This window comes from Sander vitreus, unplaced genomic scaffold (assembly GCF_031162955.1).
Source record: "Sander vitreus isolate 19-12246 unplaced genomic scaffold, sanVit1 ctg242_0, whole genome shotgun sequence".
Classification (NCBI taxonomy): domain Eukaryota; kingdom Metazoa; phylum Chordata; class Actinopteri; order Perciformes; family Percidae; genus Sander; species Sander vitreus.
In genome coordinates this window covers 190,001-212,813 of record NW_027595415.1, presented here as the reverse complement: position 1 = coordinate 212,813, position 22,813 = coordinate 190,001, and the positions used below count along the sequence as shown (strand labels likewise).

At 43.2% G+C, this 22,813-nt stretch overlaps 1 protein-coding gene and 1 long non-coding RNA gene across 2 annotated transcripts; both read left to right on the top strand.

The window, feature by feature from the left end:
• The first annotated feature begins 234 nt into the window (after positions 1-234).
• On the top strand, positions 235-17,164 carry LOC144513388 (uncharacterized). The gene is made up of 5 exons (XM_078244457.1): positions 235-313; positions 6,908-7,340; positions 16,406-16,518; positions 16,813-16,909; positions 17,041-17,164. Exons 1-5 carry the CDS (start codon positions 235-237, stop codon positions 17,162-17,164), a joined length of 846 nt encoding a protein of 281 aa, XP_078100583.1.
• A 601-nt stretch (positions 17,165-17,765) lies between these two features.
• On the top strand, positions 17,766-18,386 carry LOC144513395 (uncharacterized). Its single transcript, XR_013501118.1, has 3 exons — positions 17,766-18,013; positions 18,120-18,177; positions 18,283-18,386. It is a non-coding gene; the product is annotated as an uncharacterized LOC144513395 (long non-coding RNA).
• Positions 18,387-22,813: the final 4,427 nt, after the last annotated feature.

The following is a 22,813-nucleotide window of genomic DNA, read 5'->3' as shown; positions in this document are numbered from 1 at the left end:
GGTTCACGGAAGTCTGTGCACATTCTTATTCCACCAGTTTTCCGTCCTGTGACTACGGTAGGTGAAACCTAGGGTGATGCATCAATCTTCTCAATGACGCCAGCTTTCAGCAAGTGGTCCAGTTCTGCTGAGACAGAAGCCCTTACAGCAAAAGGCAGGCGTCGTAGTTTCTGACGTACAGGTTTGACAGTATGGTCGATTTTCACCTTATGCACAAAGTTCTGTGCACAGCTGATGTCAGGAGCAGCAGGGATGCAGGATGCAGTTGTAGAGTCAGTAGTCATCACAGGACCAGGAGGAGCAGTGGACGGAGGTGAGACAGTATTGCCTTGAATGCAGATGTTTAAGGCATCGTCCCAGTATTGCCTTGAATGCATATGTTTAAGGCATCGTCCTAGGAGAAGGGTGCCCTTCTTCACCACAAAGAACATGGCTGAGGAGGTCGAAACTCCTCTACTCACTGTGATGTGTATGCATCCAAGCACCGGCATTTTTTTCCTTTTGTAGGTCACCAGTCGACTAGTAGGTGGGAGCAGTGTAACACTAACTAGTTCAAGCTCATTGGCAAGGGAAGCAGGTGTACTGATGTTTATTTTGCACAAAAGTGTATCTGGTGCATGGCAAGGGTCTCTCAAGTACAGCACAGTCAGTTTAGGCAGCTCTATCTCATGTACGTCACTGGTTTTGAGTGAGCGGCAAACACGTGCAAAATGTCCAACTTTATGACCAGATTTACAAGTTGCCTTGGCTGCAGGGCCCTGGGGGAAATTAGCTACATGTTTGTCAGAACCACATCTGAAACAGCTACGAGAGGACGTAGCAGTAGCATTGGCAGGCTTATTTGGGCGGGTTTGACGTTTGTATTTCTTATATGGACGGGGCTGTACAGCTTGCACTGGAACACTGTCACTTGCTACAATTGTTTTAGCTTGCTGAACAGCAGATTCCACTTGAGTTGCAATTGTAACTGCTTTATCCAGTGTCAAATCTGGTTCAAACAGAAGCATTTCCCTAATGCTTGCGTTGTTCAATTAGCTGGTAACGGAACATTTCATCTGTTTTATCATCAAATTCACATTTTGAAGCAAGGTTGTGTAATACAGCCACATACTGTGTAATAGTCTCCTTAGGTGCTTGTGTCCGCTTTCTGAAGGCATGACGTTAACTTTGGGTGTAAAATGTTTCTCTAAGGCAGTGACAGCAGAGGTAAAAGTGTCACCTGTATCTGGCAATGAGTAGAAAGTCCATTGTCCCTTGACCCAAGCATTCCCTGTTGCATTAATCACCAGCATGTAGTTGTTGAAAATCTGCATCCATATGTCGAAAGACATCGGCGGCTCTCCCGGGCAAGGCAAAAACATCGGAGGTGGAGGCACTTTAGCCATGATGAATCAGCAAAAAACATGCAAAAAGACGTATGTTCACTCGTCGCCAAAATGTAGTGTAGGCTGGTGAATAGAAGAACGCCGGAATGTTCAATGTTCAAGTGCCGTTTACTTCAACAGAAAGCATTATATTATTACAACAGTTCTTAATAGCAAGCATGATAGCAAAGCAAGGTACATTCAGTAGTCGCCATCTTCTTCTCTCCCTCTCTTTTTTTTTTTTTCCTTTCTTTTCTGCGTTTAATGGCAGGTCGCAACCAACTTGTTTAGGTGCATACCGCCACCTACTGTACCGGAGTGTGTAATATCAAGGCTTAAGTACTTCAGGTTACAGTTTGATAATAATAATTTAAAAAAAAATGTAAACAAACTATATGTTATGATCTAATCCTGTAGACTTAAGAAAACTAACTAGAGCTTTGCAGCACTCCCTTGAGTCCCTACCCATCCCTAAAATCCCTGTTAAATTCCATCCCTGTCATAATTCATATATCTTGTCACGTAAGATGTTCCTCTCTGAATCATATTTACTACACTTCAGGAGGACATGCTTGACATTTTCAGGAACATTACAGACCTCACACTTATCAGACATACATTTTGCCATTAAACAAAGCGTTGATTTTAAGCCAGTATGTCCAAACCTTAATCTTGAAAAAAACACTTCACCTTAATAGATTTATGTATGTTGTAATAGTATCTCCCTTTAGTGTCTGTGTCCCACTTCTTCTGCCATACATCACTCACTGCTGTTCTAATCAATGACTTGGCCTCTCCTTTAGCAAAGGGAACATTCAGTATTTCACCATCCTTTAATGTCAACGCTGTCTTTGCAATCCCATCTGCTGTCTCATTCCCCTCAACACCAACATGAGCAGGGATCCAAACAAATCGCACATCAACTACAGCTCTTTGTATTCTCAACAGAATTGTACACATTTCTATCAATAAATCATCTCTCACCGTTTATTTGGAATTCAAACTATGCAGGGCTGCAGTAGAGTCCAAACAAATGACAACACTCTCTGGCCTCACCTCCTCTATCCACTGTAACCCTAAAATAATAGCAACCATTTCTGCTGTATATACAGATCATGTATCATCAAGTCTTTTACATATAAGTACATGAACTCAGGTCTGTACACTCCCAAACCTACATGTTCACTCTCTGAATCTTTTGATCCATCTGTAAAGATTAGCATATAGTTATAATAGTTTCTCCTCACATAATCTTGAACCAAATATCCAATATTATCCACATTACTTTCACTCCATTCTTTCTTCTTCTCTAGTAGCTACAAGTCCACAATGGGCACCGGAAATATCCACGGAGGAACGTTACCCCATACAATAGCTGGTCCATAGTCTATTCTATTTAATCCATATTCTTCTGCTACTGCATTAATAGTCCAACCACATCCTTTACCTTTCAGTTGTTGTTCATATTCCCAACAGTTACACAGAACCTTTGTTGTAGGTTGTTCCTCTCCAGATCCTTTTAACTTGACCCAATATGCCAATGACAACTTAGACCGTCTTAAATATAGTGGCAATTCATCAGCTTCCACCAGCAGTGCATTAGTAGGGGTCGGTTTCATTGCACCTATACTGAGTCGCAAAGCTCTGAACTGTATTCTGTCTAGTTTTTCTAAAATACTCTTGGCTGCTGCTCCATAAACCATGCATCCATAATCAATACACGGTCGTATTAAGGCCCTATAAAGATCTAGCAGTGAGTGTTTATCTGCTCCCCATTGATAACCAGAAATGGACCTTATGAGATTCAGTACCTTTTTGCATTTGGTTTCAAACTGTTTAACATGATTCCTCCATACACATTTTTCATCAAGCCACAATCCAAGATACTTGAACTCCTTCACTCTTACCATATTTTGTCCATACAATGTAAGATGGGCATTATTAATCCTTCTCTTTCTGGTAAAGAACATATAGCATAGCTTTGCAACTGACATCTTAAATCCCCAATCATATGACCATCTTTCAACTTCTAATATAGCACTCTGTATTCTATTAAGCACGTCTAACGTTTTTCCCTCTTTTCCATATAGCCCCATCATCTGCATAAAGTGACGATCCAATATCTCAATATCTACCAACACTTACATAAATATCGTTTATCATGATAAACAGAATAGGGCTTATAGCGCTACCTTGAGGAACACCATTTACAATACGAAAATCATCCGACACAGCATCTCCAACTTTAACACGGAATGTTCGGTTCAACAGGAAGTCCAAAACCCAGTTATATAGCCTTCCGCCAATACCCATTTATCAACAATCCTTCTCTCTACATTGAATCATAAGCTTTCTCAATATCAAAATACACTATAGCCATGACCTCTTTCATACTAACCACCTTTTCTGCCTCATTGCTAACTTTAACTAAAGCGTCCACCGTAGATCTTCCTTTACGGCATCCACTTTGATATTTGTTCAACAGTCCCCTTTGCTCTAAATAACGTGTCAATCTACAGACAATTATCTTTTCCATCGATTTACACATGTGCGATGTCAAGGCTATAGGCCTGTAGTTTCCTGCATTAGTCATGTCTTTACCAGGTTTACCAAAAGGTAGTATCAAAGCACTTTTCCAACTATCAGGCAGTACACCTTCTCTCCATATCTTATTAAACAGTTTCAGTATAATTTCCAAGACTTCATCTGTCTAATTGTCTAAACATAGCGTAGCATAGTTGTTCTTGTCCAGGAGCAGTATATCCACTTCCCTCCAGGACCATTTTTAACTCATGTAATGAGAAGTCCATGTCAAGCGACGACCCATCATTATCTTTTTTCTTTGTAACATCACTATTTGATCTTAAAATATCCTTTTTCCGTCATTTATGTATTTCGTCTGACTCCCACTATGTACACTTGCAAACTTCTTACCTAATAGTACAGCTTTCTCCTTATTTGTAATTCCCAGGTATTCTCCATCAATCAATACTGGGATTTTAGCAGATTTTCTTTTCCCACTCATCTTTTTGATCACTGCCCAAATGTCACCCAATTTAACCTCTCTACAAATGGAGGAGCAGAATTGCCTCTATGCATTTTTCTTAGATGACTTAATTATTTTCCGTGCCATAGCTCTCTTTCTTTGATAGTCAGAGTATCTTGACTCAAATGTTTTCTTAGAATTCTGAATACACAATTTCTGTCTTTTATAGCATATTTACACTCATTGTTCCACCAGGGAACTACTTTCTTTTCCCCATTCACTGTGCTCTTAGGGATGCAGGATGTTGAAGCACTAATAATCATGGAAGTCACTGCTACTGCGCAGCTATTTACCTCACCCTCCATCGATATGCGTTCAGCATACTCAATACAAAGTTCTCTGAATTTTTCCCAGTTAGCTTTAGGAAAAAGCATCTCTCTATTACATAACCCTCCTGAACACACATATCAAAGTTAATGGAACACAATATTGGAAAGTGATCACTCCCTATATTGGTATCATTCCTCACATTACATTCACATAGATCACTCATATTTACAGAGACTAAAGTAAGATCTATACAGGAAATTGAATTTCTTGTAACATTAACCGTGGTACCTCTTCCATCATTAAGGCAAGTAAGTGATCTCTCCTCGAGTAGTTCTTCAACTACTTCTCCATTAGTGTCTGTATGGTCACTTACCCACAGAGAATTGTGAGCATTAAAGTCTCCACACCAAATTTCTCTTCTATCAACACTGTCCGAGATCTCATGGAAAGTTTGCATTGACAAGTTCTTGCACGGATTATAAAAATTGACCACTTACACTTACAGTCTTACAGATGAAATTAACAAAGTTGGTTTTACCCACAATCAGTGTATCAGTATCTTCATTAATCTTCTTCATCCATGGATTTATTTCTAATTCCCTCTGACTTGACGGTGGAGATAAAACCTCAGACATTCGGCTATTCACCGACTCTTTTGCTCTAGTTACTACTTGTGAAGCACCGAGTCTGCACAGTTCACTTTCCTTCACTTTTCTTGCTGCATCAGCATAAGAAACCTGATTAGTCAATTTATATTTCTGTACCTCTCTAGCTTGCCTTTGAACAGGGCATCCTCCAAAAGCAGCGCTATGTTCACCTACACAATTGCAGCATTTTACTTTCGTACCCTGACCACATTTACCATATTCATGGTCACCTCCACATCTAGCAGATCCTTGTTTTCCTTACACAGTGTCCAGTATTGTGTCCCATTCTTTGATACTTGAAACATCTAAACGGCGCTGGGATAAATACTTACATCATAACTCAGATATCCCAGTCTTACTCTCTTTGGCATAACCTTTTCAAACTCAAGGACTACTGAAAGGCTATCAGTTTTCACCCCTTCTTTGTGATTGCAGTCTCGTGGCTTTCACCACCTGCCCTCCTTTCACTTCCTGAATTATCTCCATTGTATTGCCAAAGGTACATCAGAAATAACACCTCTAAGCTTTGCTGCATTCCCTGGGATATGAGCACTGATCCTTTCATCATTAAGTGTGTCTGCTCTCTTTGCTGGCGGTCTGTAGCAAAGACCACAGCCTCCTATTACTGAAATATTTGGCAAACTTGATCTTACCCATTTCTTTCTCAATTGCTTTCATTAGTTTCAGCGGGTGAAAATGCCCCCGCTCTTTTTTGACCGTTATCATCACCTTCCATTCAGTGTGTTCATCCTCCTTTCTCACATTTATCATTGCAGACTTCACTTTTTTGGACACGTTGCCCACTCCACATCACAGTTTGAACTTCCAGAACTATCGCACCTACCCTTCCTCTTATTATTTACATCCTGCCATGGCATACTATCATTATCTCCATCCGTACTTTTACCCATGATGATTACAGTCACGGTACAGTTGTTGCTAGTTCAACAAAATCGACAAACAACTCTCAACGAGACGCGCAGTCTCTCAATTAAGTCAGGATTGCACAAGTAGTTAGAATAACTACCCACCTGCCCTCGCCCTCAACTCATACCTGCTTTACAACAGTGCCGCCTAGTGGTAGAATGCAGCAAACGGACAAAGACAGAACACAACACCCACCCACCATCTATTCCTAAACCTAACTGTCCCGTACTGTCCCTGAACAAGCGCGTCTAAATATGACAGCAAAGGAGACTTTTTGCGTCAATAACAAACGCCAAAGGCACCTGACCTAGCGTTGCTTTTTGACGCGATAGGAGTGACAATGTGTTACAACCGAAAAAACGAAAAACGAAAAATTCTGTGTGCATATTCTGTTTAAACATAAAGGCCAAAACCCCCCAAAAAAAGTCTTTTTAAAACAGTCACAGGTGTGCAGTTGAGAGACAGCTGTTCATGAACTGTAAAAATACCAACATTATTAATAAGTTTAGGAGATTTCTGCAAAGAAGAGTACAGGCCGAAGGGGAAGAATAGAGAAGGGGAACCGCCCTGTCCTCACACTAACCTTATGTCTCAACCCATATATGATCTGTCTTGCACAAGTGTTTCCTAAGAAGTGCTGAGTTGTTTATCAGCGGTGTATCAGAGAGTTGTCCCAACATGTCAAACCTCTGCGTCTGCAGCTCCACCTGTCAGAAGGTGTGGCCAATCAGCTTCCTTTAAAAAGGACTGCTTCTGTCCTGTTGGGCTCAGAGATCAGGGGCTTCCTCCAAGACTCAACAACCTGCAGACTGTCGTCAGAGACCTCCATCACATCCAGCAACCATCCAGCCAGCCGACCAATCACAGCAGGCTGACGCTTCTGGACCATCCAGCCAGCCGACCAATCACAGCAGGCAGACGGCTTCTGGGCCATCCAGCCAGCCGACCAATCACAGCAGGCAGGCGCTTCTGGGCCATCCAGCCAGCCGACCAATCACAGCAGGCTGACGCTTCTGGACCATCCAGCCAGCCGACCAATCACAGACGTCCCTCGGTCAGCGTCCACCTCTCCGAGCCTCTCTCCAGGTCTGAACTCTCTGCTTTCTGTAAAAAACAAACTGTCATAACATAGATCTTTCCTGTATTTAACACAAAAATAGAGACTAGACTGTAAATTTACATAAAAGACCATGACCTGTAACTGTGAATAACCATAACATTTAAAGATAATTAATTGTTTTGCACTCTCTGCTCTCTTTAACTAACAGTAAAGAATTTCCCTGCAAAAAACTGGAAAAAACCCATAGATTTAACATTATAATACTGTGAAATTATTATTGTTTTACTGTCGCTAAAATGTACAGTTTTTTTATTACTTGCGGGGAGGAGGGTCATTTAGCTCGTTCTTGCTTGCGGCGGTTGGCCGGGCCACAGGTAACAGAGGTAAACAAGCAGGAAAAGGAGAAAAATGTTTTACAACATGTGTGTGTGGAAATAAAACTGTTAACGAAGGAAATGCCCAGACTAATGAGAAAGCAGAAAATAATAGACAGGGAAAACCAAAGGCAGTGCAAATAAGACAAGCTGCAGTCAGAATGATACAAATGTGGATCATGATGTGGCTGTAAATACGTCTGAAGAGATGGATGTAACTACAAGATCCAGCAAAAGAAAAACAGTTCTAACAAAGAGCAGAATGATGCAAAAGCTGAAAAGCTGCTGGAGGATCTGTGTGATGATGATGATGATGATGATGATGATGATGAGGAGGAATGTGAGTGGACATCATCCCAAGTAGAGGAGTTAACTCTGTATCCTCTGGATAAGATGAAGAAGTTCCTGCAGGACACTAAAGGGATCAAGGCGGTGAAGACTGAGCAGTTCTTCCCTGATCTGAGAGGGTTTATCAGGTCTGTGGCCTGGCTGAGGAAAGATACAGAAGGGTTCACTATCCAAGAGGTTTACCGCCTCAAGAAACTGGTCACTAAAGTCAGAGCTCAACTCATTGAAGACGATGACTGGGTTTAATATGTTTCTCCACATACTGGTGTGTGTTTTTGTTCTTGCTCTTTTCTTTTTAATGGCAGATATTGGATCTTTAAACATTAATGGAGTAAGAAGTGATGTTAAAAGAGCTTCTCTGTTTAAACTGATGGAGTTAAAACATCTGGATGTTATCTTTGTGCAGGAGACTCCCAGTGATGTGGAGAATGAGAGTGAGTGGAGGAAGCAGTGGCCTGGGGAGGTGATTCTCAGCCATAAAGCCTCTAACAGTGCGGGGGTCGGGGTGCTCTTCTCTAAGGGCTTTCGTCCCTGCTCCTTTAGTGTGGAGGAAATCATGTGTGCCCACATTGTAAAAATTAAGGTTGTGCTTGAAAATGTTCAACTTATTTTTATAAATGTGTATTCTCCAGTTTCAGCCATTGAACGAATGACATTTTTAAACCTTTTGTGTGATGTCATTCAGGACTGTACTGATGATTTTTTGTTTTTGGGGAGATGATTTTAACTGCACGGAGAATCCCAGTGTAGATCGTAATCACCTGGAGCCTCATCCTGCTTCCTGGGCCAGACTCAGGCGTCTGATGGAGAGCTGTGAGCTGGAGGATGTGTGGAGAGGTTTTCACATGAACGCCAGGCAGTACACCTGGAGTCATTCCAGAGATAATATGGTCACAAACTTTGGCCAGGCTGGATCGCTTTTAAGCACCATTTTGGTGTGTTTAAAAAGTGTGTAATTACTCCTGTTGGTTTTACGGACCATTGTCTTGTCCAGTGCTCCGTATATTTAAAATGTAAAATTGCACAGTGCATATTGGCACTTTAATACTTGACTTTTAAATTATAACTCTTTTAAAAGAGGTGTTTGAGTGTCTGTGGGGTATACACCGGAGTAATAAGTCCAGTTTCCCATCGTTTCCACCATCAGCAGTGGTGGGATATTGGAAAGGTTCAGGTGAAACTTTTTTGTCAGCAATATACTCGCAATGTCACCAAGCACATCACCAGGTCTCTTCAAGACCTAGAGATTGAAATAGTGGAACTACAGGATTTGGTGGATTCCACAGGAAATCAAGGGCATGTTGAAGCTCTTAAAGTTAAAAAGGCTGCTTTAGCCAACCTGTTGGGCATCACAGCACAGGGGGCTCTGGTCCGCTGCTGCTTCATGAATGCTTTCCAGATAGATGCCCCCTCACAGTTTTTCTTTGGTCTGGAGCGTAAGAATGGTCAAAGAAAGATCATTCATTCGCTACTCTCTGAAAATGGAGTTACAATCACGGGAACCCCTGAGATCAGGAGATATGCCACCTCGTTCTACAAAGACCTGTTCAAAGAGGAGTATGTGGAAGATGCAGAGTCAGCTACGTCTTTCTATGCTGGGCTTCCTCAGGTGGGTGCTGCTAACTGTCCTTAAATGAATTGCATGTTGCTCGGATGAGTCCGGGGAACGGTAAGGCACCAGGCATCGACGGGCTGCCTGTGAATTTCTACAAGACCTTCTGGCCCGTGATTGGTGAAGATCTGCTGGAGGTGTTTCAGGACAGCTTGAGCAGAGGACATCTGCTGCTGTGCTGTAGAAGGGCATTCATTACACTGCTGCCAAAGAAAGGAGATCTGCAGGATTTAAAAAACTGGGCCAGTTTTTCAAAAGTAGTAGGTTTAAATTTAGGATCATGGATTGGATCAAATCTTGGAAATGTTTTTTTCAAAAGCAAAAGAGGGATTCTGAACAAGATCAGATCATGTAATCCGATCTTACATTTGATCTGGATCAAACCTGCCCTTTCGGTTTTTCTAAACTTGGAACTTGGTTTGGGATCTATTTGGTCCAAAAAAACAGGATTATCCTGATCCCATCACAAGAGTGGATTCAGTTGTGATTTTTCGAACCAAATAAAATCAGCATTTTTTTTTAAAGTGAATTATCATAAAATAAAGGTTTACTTATGATATATACATTTCTTCATATTTGAAGCATATATGAAGCATGTCACATGTAATGTGTGAAAAACTGGGCTCAGGAGACCTGTTTCTCTGCTGTGTGGGGACTATAAGAACCTATCCAAAGCTCTCGCTTCTCGGCTTTGGGAGGTAATGGATGAAGTGGTTCATGTCGACCAGACTTACTGTGAGCCCCGGCAGGTTAATGAGTGATAATATCGCTCTAGTTCGGCATGTGTTGGACGTTTCTAGCTCACTGGGTATGGATACTGGTCTTATTTCCATAGACCAGGAAAAGGCTTTTGACCGGGTTGAACACCAGTAATTGTGGGGTACGACAGGGCTGCTCTTTGTCAGGGATGCTTTATTCCCTCACTATTGAGCCTCTGCTCAATAAATTCAGGAAGGAACTTTTAGGTGTGAGTTTTCCTGGGTGTGCTTCAGCAGTTAACATATCATCTTATGCAGACAATGTCATGGTGGTTTTGAAAAAGCAAACAGATATCGATAGTTTGGTAGAGAATGTAAGTATCTTTAATCATATTTCTTCTGCTAAAGTTAACTGGGCTAAAAGTGAAGCTGTGGTGGTGGGAGATAAGTTGCAGAACACTCTAGCTTTCCCAGGAGGGCTCACCTGGAAGAAAGGAGGGGTAAAGTGTTTGGGTGTGTTTTTGTGTGAGGAGTGTGTGATGCAAAAAAACTGGGATAACACTCTGGAAAAAATAGAAGGCCTTTTAAAAAAATGGAAGTGGCTCTTACTGAGCATGTCCTATAGAGGGAGGACGCTTGTCATTAACAATCTGCTGTCCTCTTCTCTGTGGCATAAACTGTCTTGTGTGGAACCCCTTCTAATTTACTTCCAAAGATTCAATCTGTTTTAGTTTTTCTTTTTTGTTGGGATAAGCTGCTTTGGATTCCCCAGTCTGTTCTGTTTCTTCCCAAACAAGAAAGTGGACAAGGACTTGTTCATTTGGCCAGCAGGGGCGCTGCTTTCCGCCTGCAGTTCCTCAGAGACTGCTGTTTGGCCCTAAAGACTTGGTCTGGAGACATCTGGCCCATTGGGTGCCGAAAAACTAAGGGTTTTGGATTAAAAGATTATCTGTTCCTGATGGATGTAAGGAAGCTGAGTGTCCAGGCTTTGCCTCCTTTCTATCGTGGCGTGTTTACAGTGTGGAAGGAGAGACGGGTGCAGGGTGACTCCCTACACTGGCTGCTACAGGAACCGGTGGTGTACGGAGACCGGTTGAATTACCCCTGCTGGGCTGGTTCTGCTATCTCGCACGGGTGCTCACGCTGGGGAATGTGGTGGATATCGCAGGACCAAAACTAAACAATGCTACTGCTTTGGCAGCTGTTCTGGGTGTGAGATCAGTTAGAATCATCACAAATATAATAAATATAATCTGTCTGTAGCTCATGTAGTTCATGATCCTCGAGAGACCATTGAGTATATCAAGAGGTCATCCAGATATACAAAAACAAAACGATTGAGCATGTCACGAAGGACATCATTCATCAGTGCCTGGAACACTGCAGGGGCGTTAGATAACCCAAAGGGCAACACCAGATACTCGAAATAGCCCAAGGGTGTGTTAAAGGTGGTCTTCCATTCGTCACTTTTACAGATTTCCGTTTCTTAGGTCCAGTTTAGTGAGGATTGAGGCGCTGTGTAGAGGGGGAAAAGCAGAACTGATTAATGGCAGCGAGTACTTGTTTTTGATAGTGATGTTGTTTAGGCCACGATAATCAATACAGGGTCTGAGGGGTTTTATCCTTTTTGCCAACAAAAAAGAATCCTGTCCCTACCGGTGATGAAGATGGACGGATGATACCAGCTGCCAGAGAGTCCCGAATGTAATTCTCCATAGCCTGTGTCTCCGGGCGGGAGAGTTTGTACAGGCGACTGTTGGGATGAGGGGCTCCAGGCTGGAGGTCAATGGCGCAGTCGTATGGCCGGTGAGGAGAAGAGCCGTAGCTCTGTGCTTGCAGAAGACAGATGGCAGGTCATGATATACTTCAGGAAGAGCAGAGAGATCCACGGACTTCAGTGGGGTTTGAGGTTCTGTACTGGCAGGGGTTTGAGCAGAATACAGACAGTGTGGCAAAACATGCACCAGGAAACAATTTTACCCGTAACCCAGTCAATGTGTGGATTGTGTTTAATTAACCAGGGAATACCAAGAACCAAGGGTGTCTGAGGGTAGTCAATGATATGCAATCTAATCCTCTCCTGATGATTTCCAGACACACAGAGACAAACAGGGACAGTCTGATGAGTAACAAGTCATTAATTGTCCATTCAGATCTTTAGCCTGCAGCGGGCAGTCAAGAGGGACAGTCTCAATGCTCAATTGTTAGATCCTGGTCCAAAAATCTCTCGTCAGCCCCAGAGTCAATGAGCGCACCAACAGAAAAACTCCAGGGCTGGTACTTAAGGGATGCCTGAAGCAGAATGCGAGGAGAAGGAGAAGAACTAGCTGCTCGGCTCACCAAAGCTTCTCCCATCAATGATGAGCCAGTCCTTTTCCCAAGCGAACAGGACAGGAGGAGACAAAATGTCCAGCCTCACCACAATACAGGCAAGCTCGAGCCTGCATACAGCGTGCACGCTCCTTAGAGGACAATCGTGCACATCCCACCTCCATGGCTTCGGGTTCCATGTTCCACGTGGTCACTGGGGAAGTCTCGGCCATCTCCGTCGTGAAGCGGCGGGGAAGAGTTGCTTGACGACAGACAGGTGATTTTGTACTGACACTCTTCTCACGGCGGCGCTCCCGAAGCCGGTTATCCAATCTGATAGCGATTGATATCAGTTTATCCAATGTGTCAGATTCCTCATGTCACACCAGTTCATCTTTCAGAGTCTGTAAATAAAGCATTTATGAACATTCCTTGCAATGCCTCGTCATTCCAACCGCTCACTGCTGCCAAGGTCCGAAACTCTACTGCCATCTCTGCGAGATCCCTGCCGAAGAGAAAACAAACATTGAGTAGCTTCTTTGCCTCGTACATGGTGGTCGAGCACATTTCTCATCTCTGAGGTGAAGGCAGCGTAAGAGTTGTACACGGCTGATTGACTCTCCCAGACAGCTGATGCCCACAAACGGGCGGAACTGATAGTCGAGTTGATGAGGTAAGCAATGCGGGATCTATTAGTGGCATGGGAGATGGGCTGTTGCTCAAACACTAATGAACATTGTATCAAAAAAATCCCCACAGGCACCCATAATCACCATTATAACGCTCTGGAACAAAAGGCGCTCTGATATGAAAGGGTGGAGCGGAAATAACAGGCAGAAAAGGGGGAGGAGCGACTTGTATTTCTTGAACAGGGGGTGCAGCATTAACTTGGGTGGAGAGGGCAGACACTTGATTGGTGAGTAGTTGCACCTGGTGGAGCAACATCTGACTGTTATCAGAAATGGCTTTAAACAGAGAATCATGTTGACTGAGTAACATGCCTTGATTGGCTAGGGCAGTCCGAATCTGATTAATATCAGGTGTGGTCACAACGTTGTTTTGGTCAGATCATACTGTTATGTGTAAAACTAAAGTTGAACCCAAGTGCAGACAACAACGCAGAGTCAAATGAAAGTTTAACAGGTTTATTATTTTATTTATATATATATATATAGAGCTGTCAAACGACAAATTTTTAATCGCTGAATCTCTATAGTTAATCGCATATTTTATCACAATTAAAATTCTATTATTTTGCATTTCAGAGCAGTTTTTAAGTACATATTAACAATCGAAAGCAATTTTTACCAGTGGATTTTGCATCAAATGAATGCAAAGAAAGTTACTTCATGAACTTCACTTGAAGATTTGTAATTATTTAATTTCAATTCAGTTTTATTTATAGTATCAAATCATAACAAGAGTTATCGAGACACTTTACAGATAGAGTAAGACAAAGCCCCAACAATTACAATAATTCCCTCAAGAGCAAGCATTAGTGGTAGCTATGTGACAGTGGCGAGGAAAAACTCCCTTTCGGGAAGAAACCTCAGACAGGCCCAGACTCTTGGTAGGCGGTGTCTGACGATGCCGGTTGGGGGGGGTGATGAACAGTGGCAAAAATAGTCACAATAAAGATAATGGAACAATGACTACAACGGTAGTCGTAGTAGTTCATGTCATAGTAGGGCACAGCAGGGTATTACGGGGTGTAATGTGGGACAGCGCAGCATGGGTGGACACGGCAGAACGCAGCCGGACACTGCAGGGAATCGCAGAGCATAGCAGGGTGTAGTAGGTCCACAGCGACAGCTGCACCCAAAACCCAGGTCTTGGTGCCACCCTAATCTAATAATTTATTGACTAAACAAAAGAAAAATGTGTGAATCTGTCATTATTGCACAATTCCTCCAAGTACCTAACTAAAAAACAATAAAATCCCTATCCTTACCAGAGTCAATATAGTGTTTAGTAACTCCTAAATAATGTTGATTACTCAATGATGTCCAGTGATCACCGGTTAATGAGACAGCGTTTACACTTTGCAGCAGTTCCAGTTGGGCTGCTTTCTTCGTGTCATACAGGCTGTGTATCCGTGAAAGCTACTGTCCATCTCGACGGCAATGAGACAGGTCAGAACATGCCAACCGTAGTACGTCTTTAAGACCTGAGTCCTCTACGATGCTGACAGGTCTGCAGTTAGTTGCCACCTGTTTTGTAAGAGCTGTAGTCACTTTTTGGGGATTTGGTTTCATCCACAGGTCGGCAAGTCGCACGCTATACTAGCGGGTAGCATCACATTAACTGTAGGCTACTACTATGCTTAACTCCGTAGCTGGTAGCTCAAGCTTGACGTGCTTCGGTTATATTTTAATTCGGCTTTACACAACGTGCATATGGTTTAGACTTGTCTACGAGCCGTCCGGGAGTTTTGGAAAATAAAAAGCTCCAATCAGAGTTACTGCTGCTGTGTTTCTCCATCATGCCTGCAGCAGCAGGATGTGTTACAAGGAAGTGGCAGCTTGATGATAAGTAATGGTGCTGCAAAGGGTCAAAATAGTAGCCTGTTAGGCACGACGCAAAGCCGAGTTTAGTGTAAAATAAATTAATAAATGCCGGCATGCAATTACTGCGATTAAAAAAAAAAAAAAGTATCGCATTGCGTCGGCCCTTAATCGCATTGCGATTAACGCATTGACGCTGACAGCCCTAATATATATATATATATATAAATATTTTATTATAAGTTCAGGAATGCAACCGGGAAAAAGCAAAGTCCAAATCCAATGGATTTCAGATCCAGGGTACAGAGCGGGAGTGGTACCGTAATGTCCAAGTGTCCATGTCCTGAGATCCAGTGTGGAGAGCAGGAATGGTGGATGGCAGGAGTAATGTGGCAGCAGGAGTCAGGTTCCAAGACATGTGGCAAAAACAGAACAAATCAGGGCGAGCAAAAACACAAGCGCTAGATACAAACAGGCAAAGCCAGCAGCAAGACTAACATGGTCGTCTTGACTATGATCTGACGAAGAGTGGTCGGTTGACCGGGTATTTGAAGCAGGGATGATTAGTGTAGATGAGCTGCAGCTGGAACCCTGACTCCCGAACACCAGACTTCACTCCTGCAATTAAGGACAGACAAAGGGGAGGGGGAGAGCAGAGACAGAGATCTACCTAGCAGCAGCAGCAGCCCCCCTAACAATTAGTCCTGGTGTTAGCAACAAATGTCCCTTATTGTGATGAAAAAGAAACTGTGTTCCATTGTTATTCTGAGTGTGTGCACCTGTCGCTGTTGTTCTTGTTGCTGGAGAAACTATTTAGTAAGGTAGAGGAGGTTTTCTCCAAACAAATGTTCATCCTGGGGTTCAGGTACAGTAGGTTTGATAAACATAAATGTCAGCTGTCAAACTTCATCTTGGGCCAATCACAGATGGCTGTGTATGTGAGCAGAAAGAGGAAGGTGGATGAATCTGTTGATATTAATGTGAATCTGCTGTTTACACGGATGGTGAAAGCCAGAATCATGGCTTTAATTATTATAAAGAGATGAAGGATGTGGATCAGTTCAGTGTGATCTGGGCCCATGGTGATGTGTTGTGCTCTGTTGAAGGAGAACAACTCATCTTTTTTCAGGAGTTGTTGTCATGTATTTAAGTGTGTGTGTGTGTGTGTGTGTGTGTGTGTGTGTGTGTCATAGAAACCCTTTAATGTTGAACATGTCTCTTCTGTGTTTCAGGTTAGTGTGTCAGGATGACTTCCTGTGTGTTTTCCCTCTTCTTCCTGCTCTCCCTGTGTTCCTCCATCACTGCCGACGGTCCCACCGGACTCAAAGTGAGAATCACCGACAGAGTGCCAGAGTTCTGTAAGATCTGCGTTGAGAAGCACACACTGATAATAACACAGACATGTTAATAAACTAAACATGTCCGGCCCGTAGAGAAGTTGAGTTTGACACCGCTGCTTTAGAGCTTTAAATGTTTCACCACATTATATGCTTGAATTAATTTAAACAAAAAGGAGAACAAATCTAAAATGAAGATGAAGAAATTGCAGCAGCATAGGAAAGATGATAGAGAAGATGAGCAACATTTAGTTTCATATCTAGAGACATGTTCTGTGTTTTCACTGAACTAGTATTTGTGTTGTGTTTTTGCAGTGAAAGATTACGGTCTGAAGTATTTGAGGGAGCTGGTTAACAAACCTTTTCAGGATTTCCAGCTGTCAAAGTATGGGTTAACATGCAACATTAGAAGGTAAAATTACCATATTATTATTATTATTTTTATTATTATTATTACTGGCTTTATTTTATGTATTCCCTTTTTATATGTTTCTTTGTTTTTAATGATTGAATATTTATATATTGTTTTTTTCTCCTCCGCAGGTTGACATTGACTCATCTGGACGTGGAGCAAGATAAGGTCAATGTCACGTTCCAGCCAGGTTCAGGTCTTCAGTTTGAGCTTCACTGCAGCGTTTCAAAGAGATATCAATCATTGGTGGTTTGAGAGGAACTTCTTGCAGAAACCACAGTTTATATTCCATGTGTAAGGAACTCCAACATCATCTTATACATATATAAATTAAAAAAAACATGCGTACAGAATAACAATCCGTTCCCTCATTTTCATCAAAAGGAGCCGTCCTCCAACCTGGAGAAATAGCACTTGTCTCTACGAGCAGCCGGCGGATAGACGGCAGTAAGATGAGGGCTTAGGGACCGTCTACAAACTACAACACCCAAAAGAGATACAACAACAATATTTATTAATTGAATGATTAAATAAGGTAGTGTCTCCAAACTTACCTCAGTTATAACTTGTCTCCTGCTGGTTGTACTACAGCACTTACCTTTAAAAAAAATAAGCATAATATAATTTTGGGGAATATTTTTTGAGGGCATGGATTTTATTCCGTGCGCACGGTTTAGTTTTTTTTTCTCAGCTGACCCCAGGGGGGCTCCATAATCTTACAAGTTCAAATTGCTTTATAATTAATGATCATTAAGTTATATATTCCCCCATCCTTTTTACAAAGTGATTTACAGGGGGGGTTATGACTCAAAAGTGGAGATCTAAACCCCCCCACTTGATTAGTTCAATAAACTGACTGAAGGTGTTGAGGGCCATCGAGGTTAAAGAGACGGGGTGCCGAGTTTTTGAAGTTGAATCCAGGCTGTGTTATGTTTGATGTGTTTTCAGAGGACCGGCTGTCATAACAGGAGAACGTGTTGGCGTCACCATCGGAGTGAAACTGATCCAAAAACAAGGACATCTGAGTCTCGAGATACCGCCTGGAGATGACTACTGTAAGACCCAAGCTGAGAGTGTCCATGTGGAATTAACCGGAATAACGGGGTAAAACAACCAATCAACTGAGTCTTTATTTCTGAAGAACATGAATGATAAACCATATTTCATTGATTGATTGATTTATTGATCAGATCTTCTCGTTGTGTTTCAGGTTGCTGCTGAACGCTGTTCAACTCACAGGAGTGTTCCAGTATATGTTCAACAACCTGGTTTGTTCCTCCTTCAGTCTTTAACAGAACCCAACCGGGTCAATGAGTCCTGAACCTGCAGGTTTAGGTGCAGACTGTGATAACTACATGTCTGTCTGTCTGCAGTTCTGTCCTGCTATTTGGAATCTTACTGTCCCTAATGTAAACACCATGTTGGCGGTCGTCATGGTGATGACTTTGAGCGAAGACCTTGGTATCAACCTCGACTACTCTCGAAGAACAGCCTCGACGTGCCTTTCACAGTAAGAGACATCTTAAACTCTATCATTCTATCAAACTGTTCACAGTAAAGGTCCTTGCACACTGAGTCCCAAATATTCGGACATTCAAAAATAAATACGACCTCACCTTATGTCAATCACGCTTGGATGCTGCGTCCAAAACTATTGTCCGTCATAAAAAATTTGGATCGGGTTTGATTTTCTGCGTATTTTCACATTCGTAGTAAGCATTTTGATATTTTTTTACTTTTCAGAGCAACCGTACATCGTACAAGCGAACGTCAAATCAGGAGATGGCGTCTGAAAAGCTGATTCAGTAGCTGTGTGTGAAACCGTTCCCTATCACGGATATAGTTCCCTATATAGTGTGTTCACCATTCTGTAGGGTTGTTCCAATTCTCTGCGGTAAATTTCATTCACTATATAATACCCATAATGCACTGCTAATTTGAGTGTACATACGATGCAGACTACATTTTACTCCCGTATCCAACAATGCAACGCGGCCGTGTTTTCCCGGAGGAGAAGAAGCAGAAGCGCTGCAAAAACTGAAAAGGAAAAATGGAGCGGGCCTTAGTTTCTAAACAGTGGAAATGTAACATGCACCACATATAATATATACAACCTTTTATTGTCCTCCTGAGGGCTCGGTTTGTTTCAGGGACGTATTAGAAGTATTTTAGTTTGGGTTTGTTTACATGATGCCTCCGTCACACAAACAACGGGGACATCTCCTGACGCAAGTCACGCAATGGTGTGTTCAGGGTCACAGTCAGTATTTACTATATGCCATACAAAGTATTACATGAACTTTAGCAACCGTTATTACACACTAACGCGTGTAATGTTTGTGTTTCAGATCATTCACGCTTTGCAAAATCGCCGCTGCAGACCGTCCGTTTGGGCGTTCAACCGAGCTGCCGAGTAGTGGGATGTTATTGTTCCTGGTTTCACACACACTCAGTGGGTTCAGAACTTCAGAATGTCCGAAGAAACCTTTATCTACCTCTACAACAAAATACGTCCAGCGTTGGAGAGGCGGGACACAACCTTCCGCAAGTGTGTACCTCTAAAGAAGAGATTGGCCATGGCATTGTGGAAGCTTGCGACCGACTCTGAGTACAGAACTGTTGGCCATCTTTTTGGAGTAAGCATCACAACTGTGTGCTGGTGTGTTCAAGAGTTTGCTGCTGCTGCAGAGATGTTATTGGTGCCGGAACAAATTTGTTTCCCAGACCAGGAGAAGTTTGCAGAAATGTACTGCCCAACAAACTGGAAGAATTACAACTGCTGTTGGGGGGAACAGGGACTTTTCTTCATCTGCTGTTTTGTGCTTCACGGAGACGTGGCTCTGTGGATTAATACCGGACTCTGCGCTGCAGCTGGCAGGCTTCCAACTCTACAGAGCGGACAGAGACACGGACCTCTCCGGCAAAACTAAAGGTGGAGGAATCTGTTTCTACATCAACAGCGGTTGGTGCAACGACGTGACAGTGATCCAGCAGCATTGTTCTCCTGACCTGGAATCTTTCATCATAAACTGTAAGCCTTTTTATTCACCCCGTGAGTTCCACTCATTCATTCTGATTGGTGTTTACATGCCGCCGCAGGCCAACGTGCAGGACGCACAGCGCATGCTCGCCGACCAGATACTGTGTGTGGAGCGGACCAACCCGGACTCCCTAGTTATTGTCCTTGGAGACTTTAACAAAGGAAACCTCACTCATGTACTACATAAATATAGACAGCATATTAAATGCCCGACCAGAGAGGAGAACATTCTGGATCACTGTTACACCACAGTCAGGGATGCTTATCACGCCGTCCCCCGTGCTGCACTGGGAATATCTGACCACGTCATGGTCCACCTGATCCCCGCCTACAGGCAGAAACTTAAGCTCTGCAAACCTGTAGTGAGGACATCAAGGAAGTGGACCAGTGTAGCTGTTGAGGATCTCCAGTCGTGTTTGGACTCCACTGACTGGGATGTGTTCAGGACTGCTACCAACAGTCTGGATGAGTACACAGAGGCTGTGACGTCATACATCAGCTTCTGTGAGGACTGCTGTGTTCCATCATGCACCAGGGTGAGTTTCAACAATGACAAACCCTGGTTCACAGCCAAACTCAGAAGGCTAAAGTTGGATAAGGCAGACGCGTTCAGGAGTGGGGACAAAGACAGATCTGAGTCTCGAGATACCGCCTGGAGATGACTACTGTAAGACCCAAGCTGAGAGTGTCCATGTGGAATTAACCGGAATAACGGGGTAAAACAACCAATCAACTGAGTCTTTATTTCTGAAGAACATGAATGATAAACCATATTTCATTGATTGATTTATTGATCAGATCTTCTCGTTGTGTTTCAGGTTGCTGCTGAACGCTGTTCAACTCACAGGAGTGTTCCAGTATATGTTCAACAACCAGGTTTGTTCCTCCTTCAGTCTTTAACAGAACCCAACCGGGTCAATGAGTCCTGAACCTGCAGGTTTAGGTGCAGACTGTGATAACTACATGTCTGTCTGTCTGCAGTTCTGTCCTGCTATTTGGAATCTTACTCTCCAGTCGTGTTTGGACTCCACTGACTGGGATGTGTTCAGGACTGCTACCAACAGTCTGGATGAGTACACAGAGGCTGTGACGTCATACATCAGCTTCTGTGAGGACTGCTGTGTTCCATCATGCACCAGGGTGAGTTTCAACAATGACAAACCCTGGTTCACAGCCAAACTCAGAAGGCTAAAGTTGGATAAGGCAGACGCGTTCAGGAGTGGGGACAAAGACAGATCTGAGTCTCGAGATACCGCCTGGAGATGACTACTGTAAGACCCAAGCTGAGAGTGTCCATGTGGAATTAACCGAATAACGAGGGTAAAACAACCAATCAACTGAGTCTTTATTTCTGAAGAACATGAATGATAAACCATATTTCATTGATAGATTGATTTATTGATCAGATCTTCTCGTTGTGTTTCAGGTTGCTGCTGAGCGCTGTTCAACTCACAGGAGTGTTCCAGTATATGTTCAACAACCAGGTTTGTTCCTCCTTCAGTCTTTAACAGAACCCAACCGGGTCAATGAGTCCTGAACCTGCAGGTTTTGGTGCAGACTGTGATAACTACATGTCTGTCTGTCTGCAGTTCTGTCACTGCTATTTGGAATCTTACTCTCCAGTCGTGTTTGGACTCCACTGACTGGGATGTGTTCAGGACTGCTACCAACAGTCTGGATGAGTACACAGAGGCTGTGACGTCATACATCAGCTTCTGTGAGGACTGCTGTGTTCCATCATGCACCAGGGTGAGTTTCAACAATGACAAACCCTGGTTCACAGCCAAACTCAGAAGGCTAAAGTTGGATAAGGCAGACGCGTTCAGGAGTGGGGACAAAGACAGATCTGAGTCTCGAGATACCGCCTGGAGATGACTACTGTAAGACCCAAGCTGAGAGTGTCCATGTGGAATTAACCGAATAACGGGGGTAAAACAACCAATCAACTGAGTCTTTATTTCTGAAGAACATGAATGATAAAACCATATTTCATTGATAGATTGATTTATTGATCAGATCTTCTCGTTGTGTTTCAGGTTGCTGCTGAACGCTGTTCAACTCACAGGAGTGTTCCAGTATATGTTCAACAACCAGGTTTGTTCCTCCTTCAGTCTTTAACAGAACCCAACCGGGTCAATGAGTCCTGAACCTGCAGGTTTAGGTGCAGACTGTGATAACTACATGTCTGTCTGTCTGCAGTTCTGTCCTGCTATTTGGAATCTTACTCTCCAGTCGTGTTTGGACTCCACTGACTGGGATGTGTTCAGGACTGCTACCAACAGTCTGGATGAGTACACAGAGGCTGTGACGTCATACATCAGCTTCTGTGAGGACTGCTGTGTTCCATCATGCACCAGGGTGAGTTTCAACAATGACAAACCCTGGTTCACAGCCAAACTCAGAAGGCTAAAGTTGGATAAGGCAGACGCGTTCAGGAGTGGGGACAAAGACAGACTTAAAGAAGCAAAGTACAAGTTTAGCAAGGCGGTGAAAGAGGCTAAACAACGGTACTCTGAGAAACTCCAACACCAGTTCTCAGCGAACAACTCTGCTTCTGTCTGGAGAGGGCTCAAACAGATCACCAGCTTCAAGCCCGAAGTCTCCCACTCCACCAACGACCGACGCCTAGCCAACAACCTGAACGACTTATACTGTCGCTTTGATGGACAATGGGTCAGTCCTGACACCATCCCCCGCGACACCTCCCAACAGCTCCAGCTACAGTGCATCACCTCCACCTCCCCCACCTTAAAGGTTCCCCCCTCCACCTCCCCACCCACCTCAGTGACGACTCTCTCCATCAATGAGGAAGACGTCAACAGACTGTTCAGGAGACAGAACCCCAGGAAAGCTGCTGGACCGGA

Coding starts and splice junctions, on each gene's coding strand:
- LOC144513388 (XM_078244457.1), top strand. CDS start 235: ATGTCAGGAGCAGCAGGGATGCAGGATGCAGTTGTAGAGTCAGTAGTC. Junction 7,341..16,405: donor CTCTCCGAGCCTCTCTCCAG/GTCTGAACTCTC, acceptor TTAGTGTGTCAG/GATGACTTCCTGTGTGTTTT. Junction 16,519..16,812: donor CGACAGAGTGCCAGAGTTCT/GTAAGATCTGCG, acceptor GTGTTTTTGCAG/TGAAAGATTACGGTCTGAAG.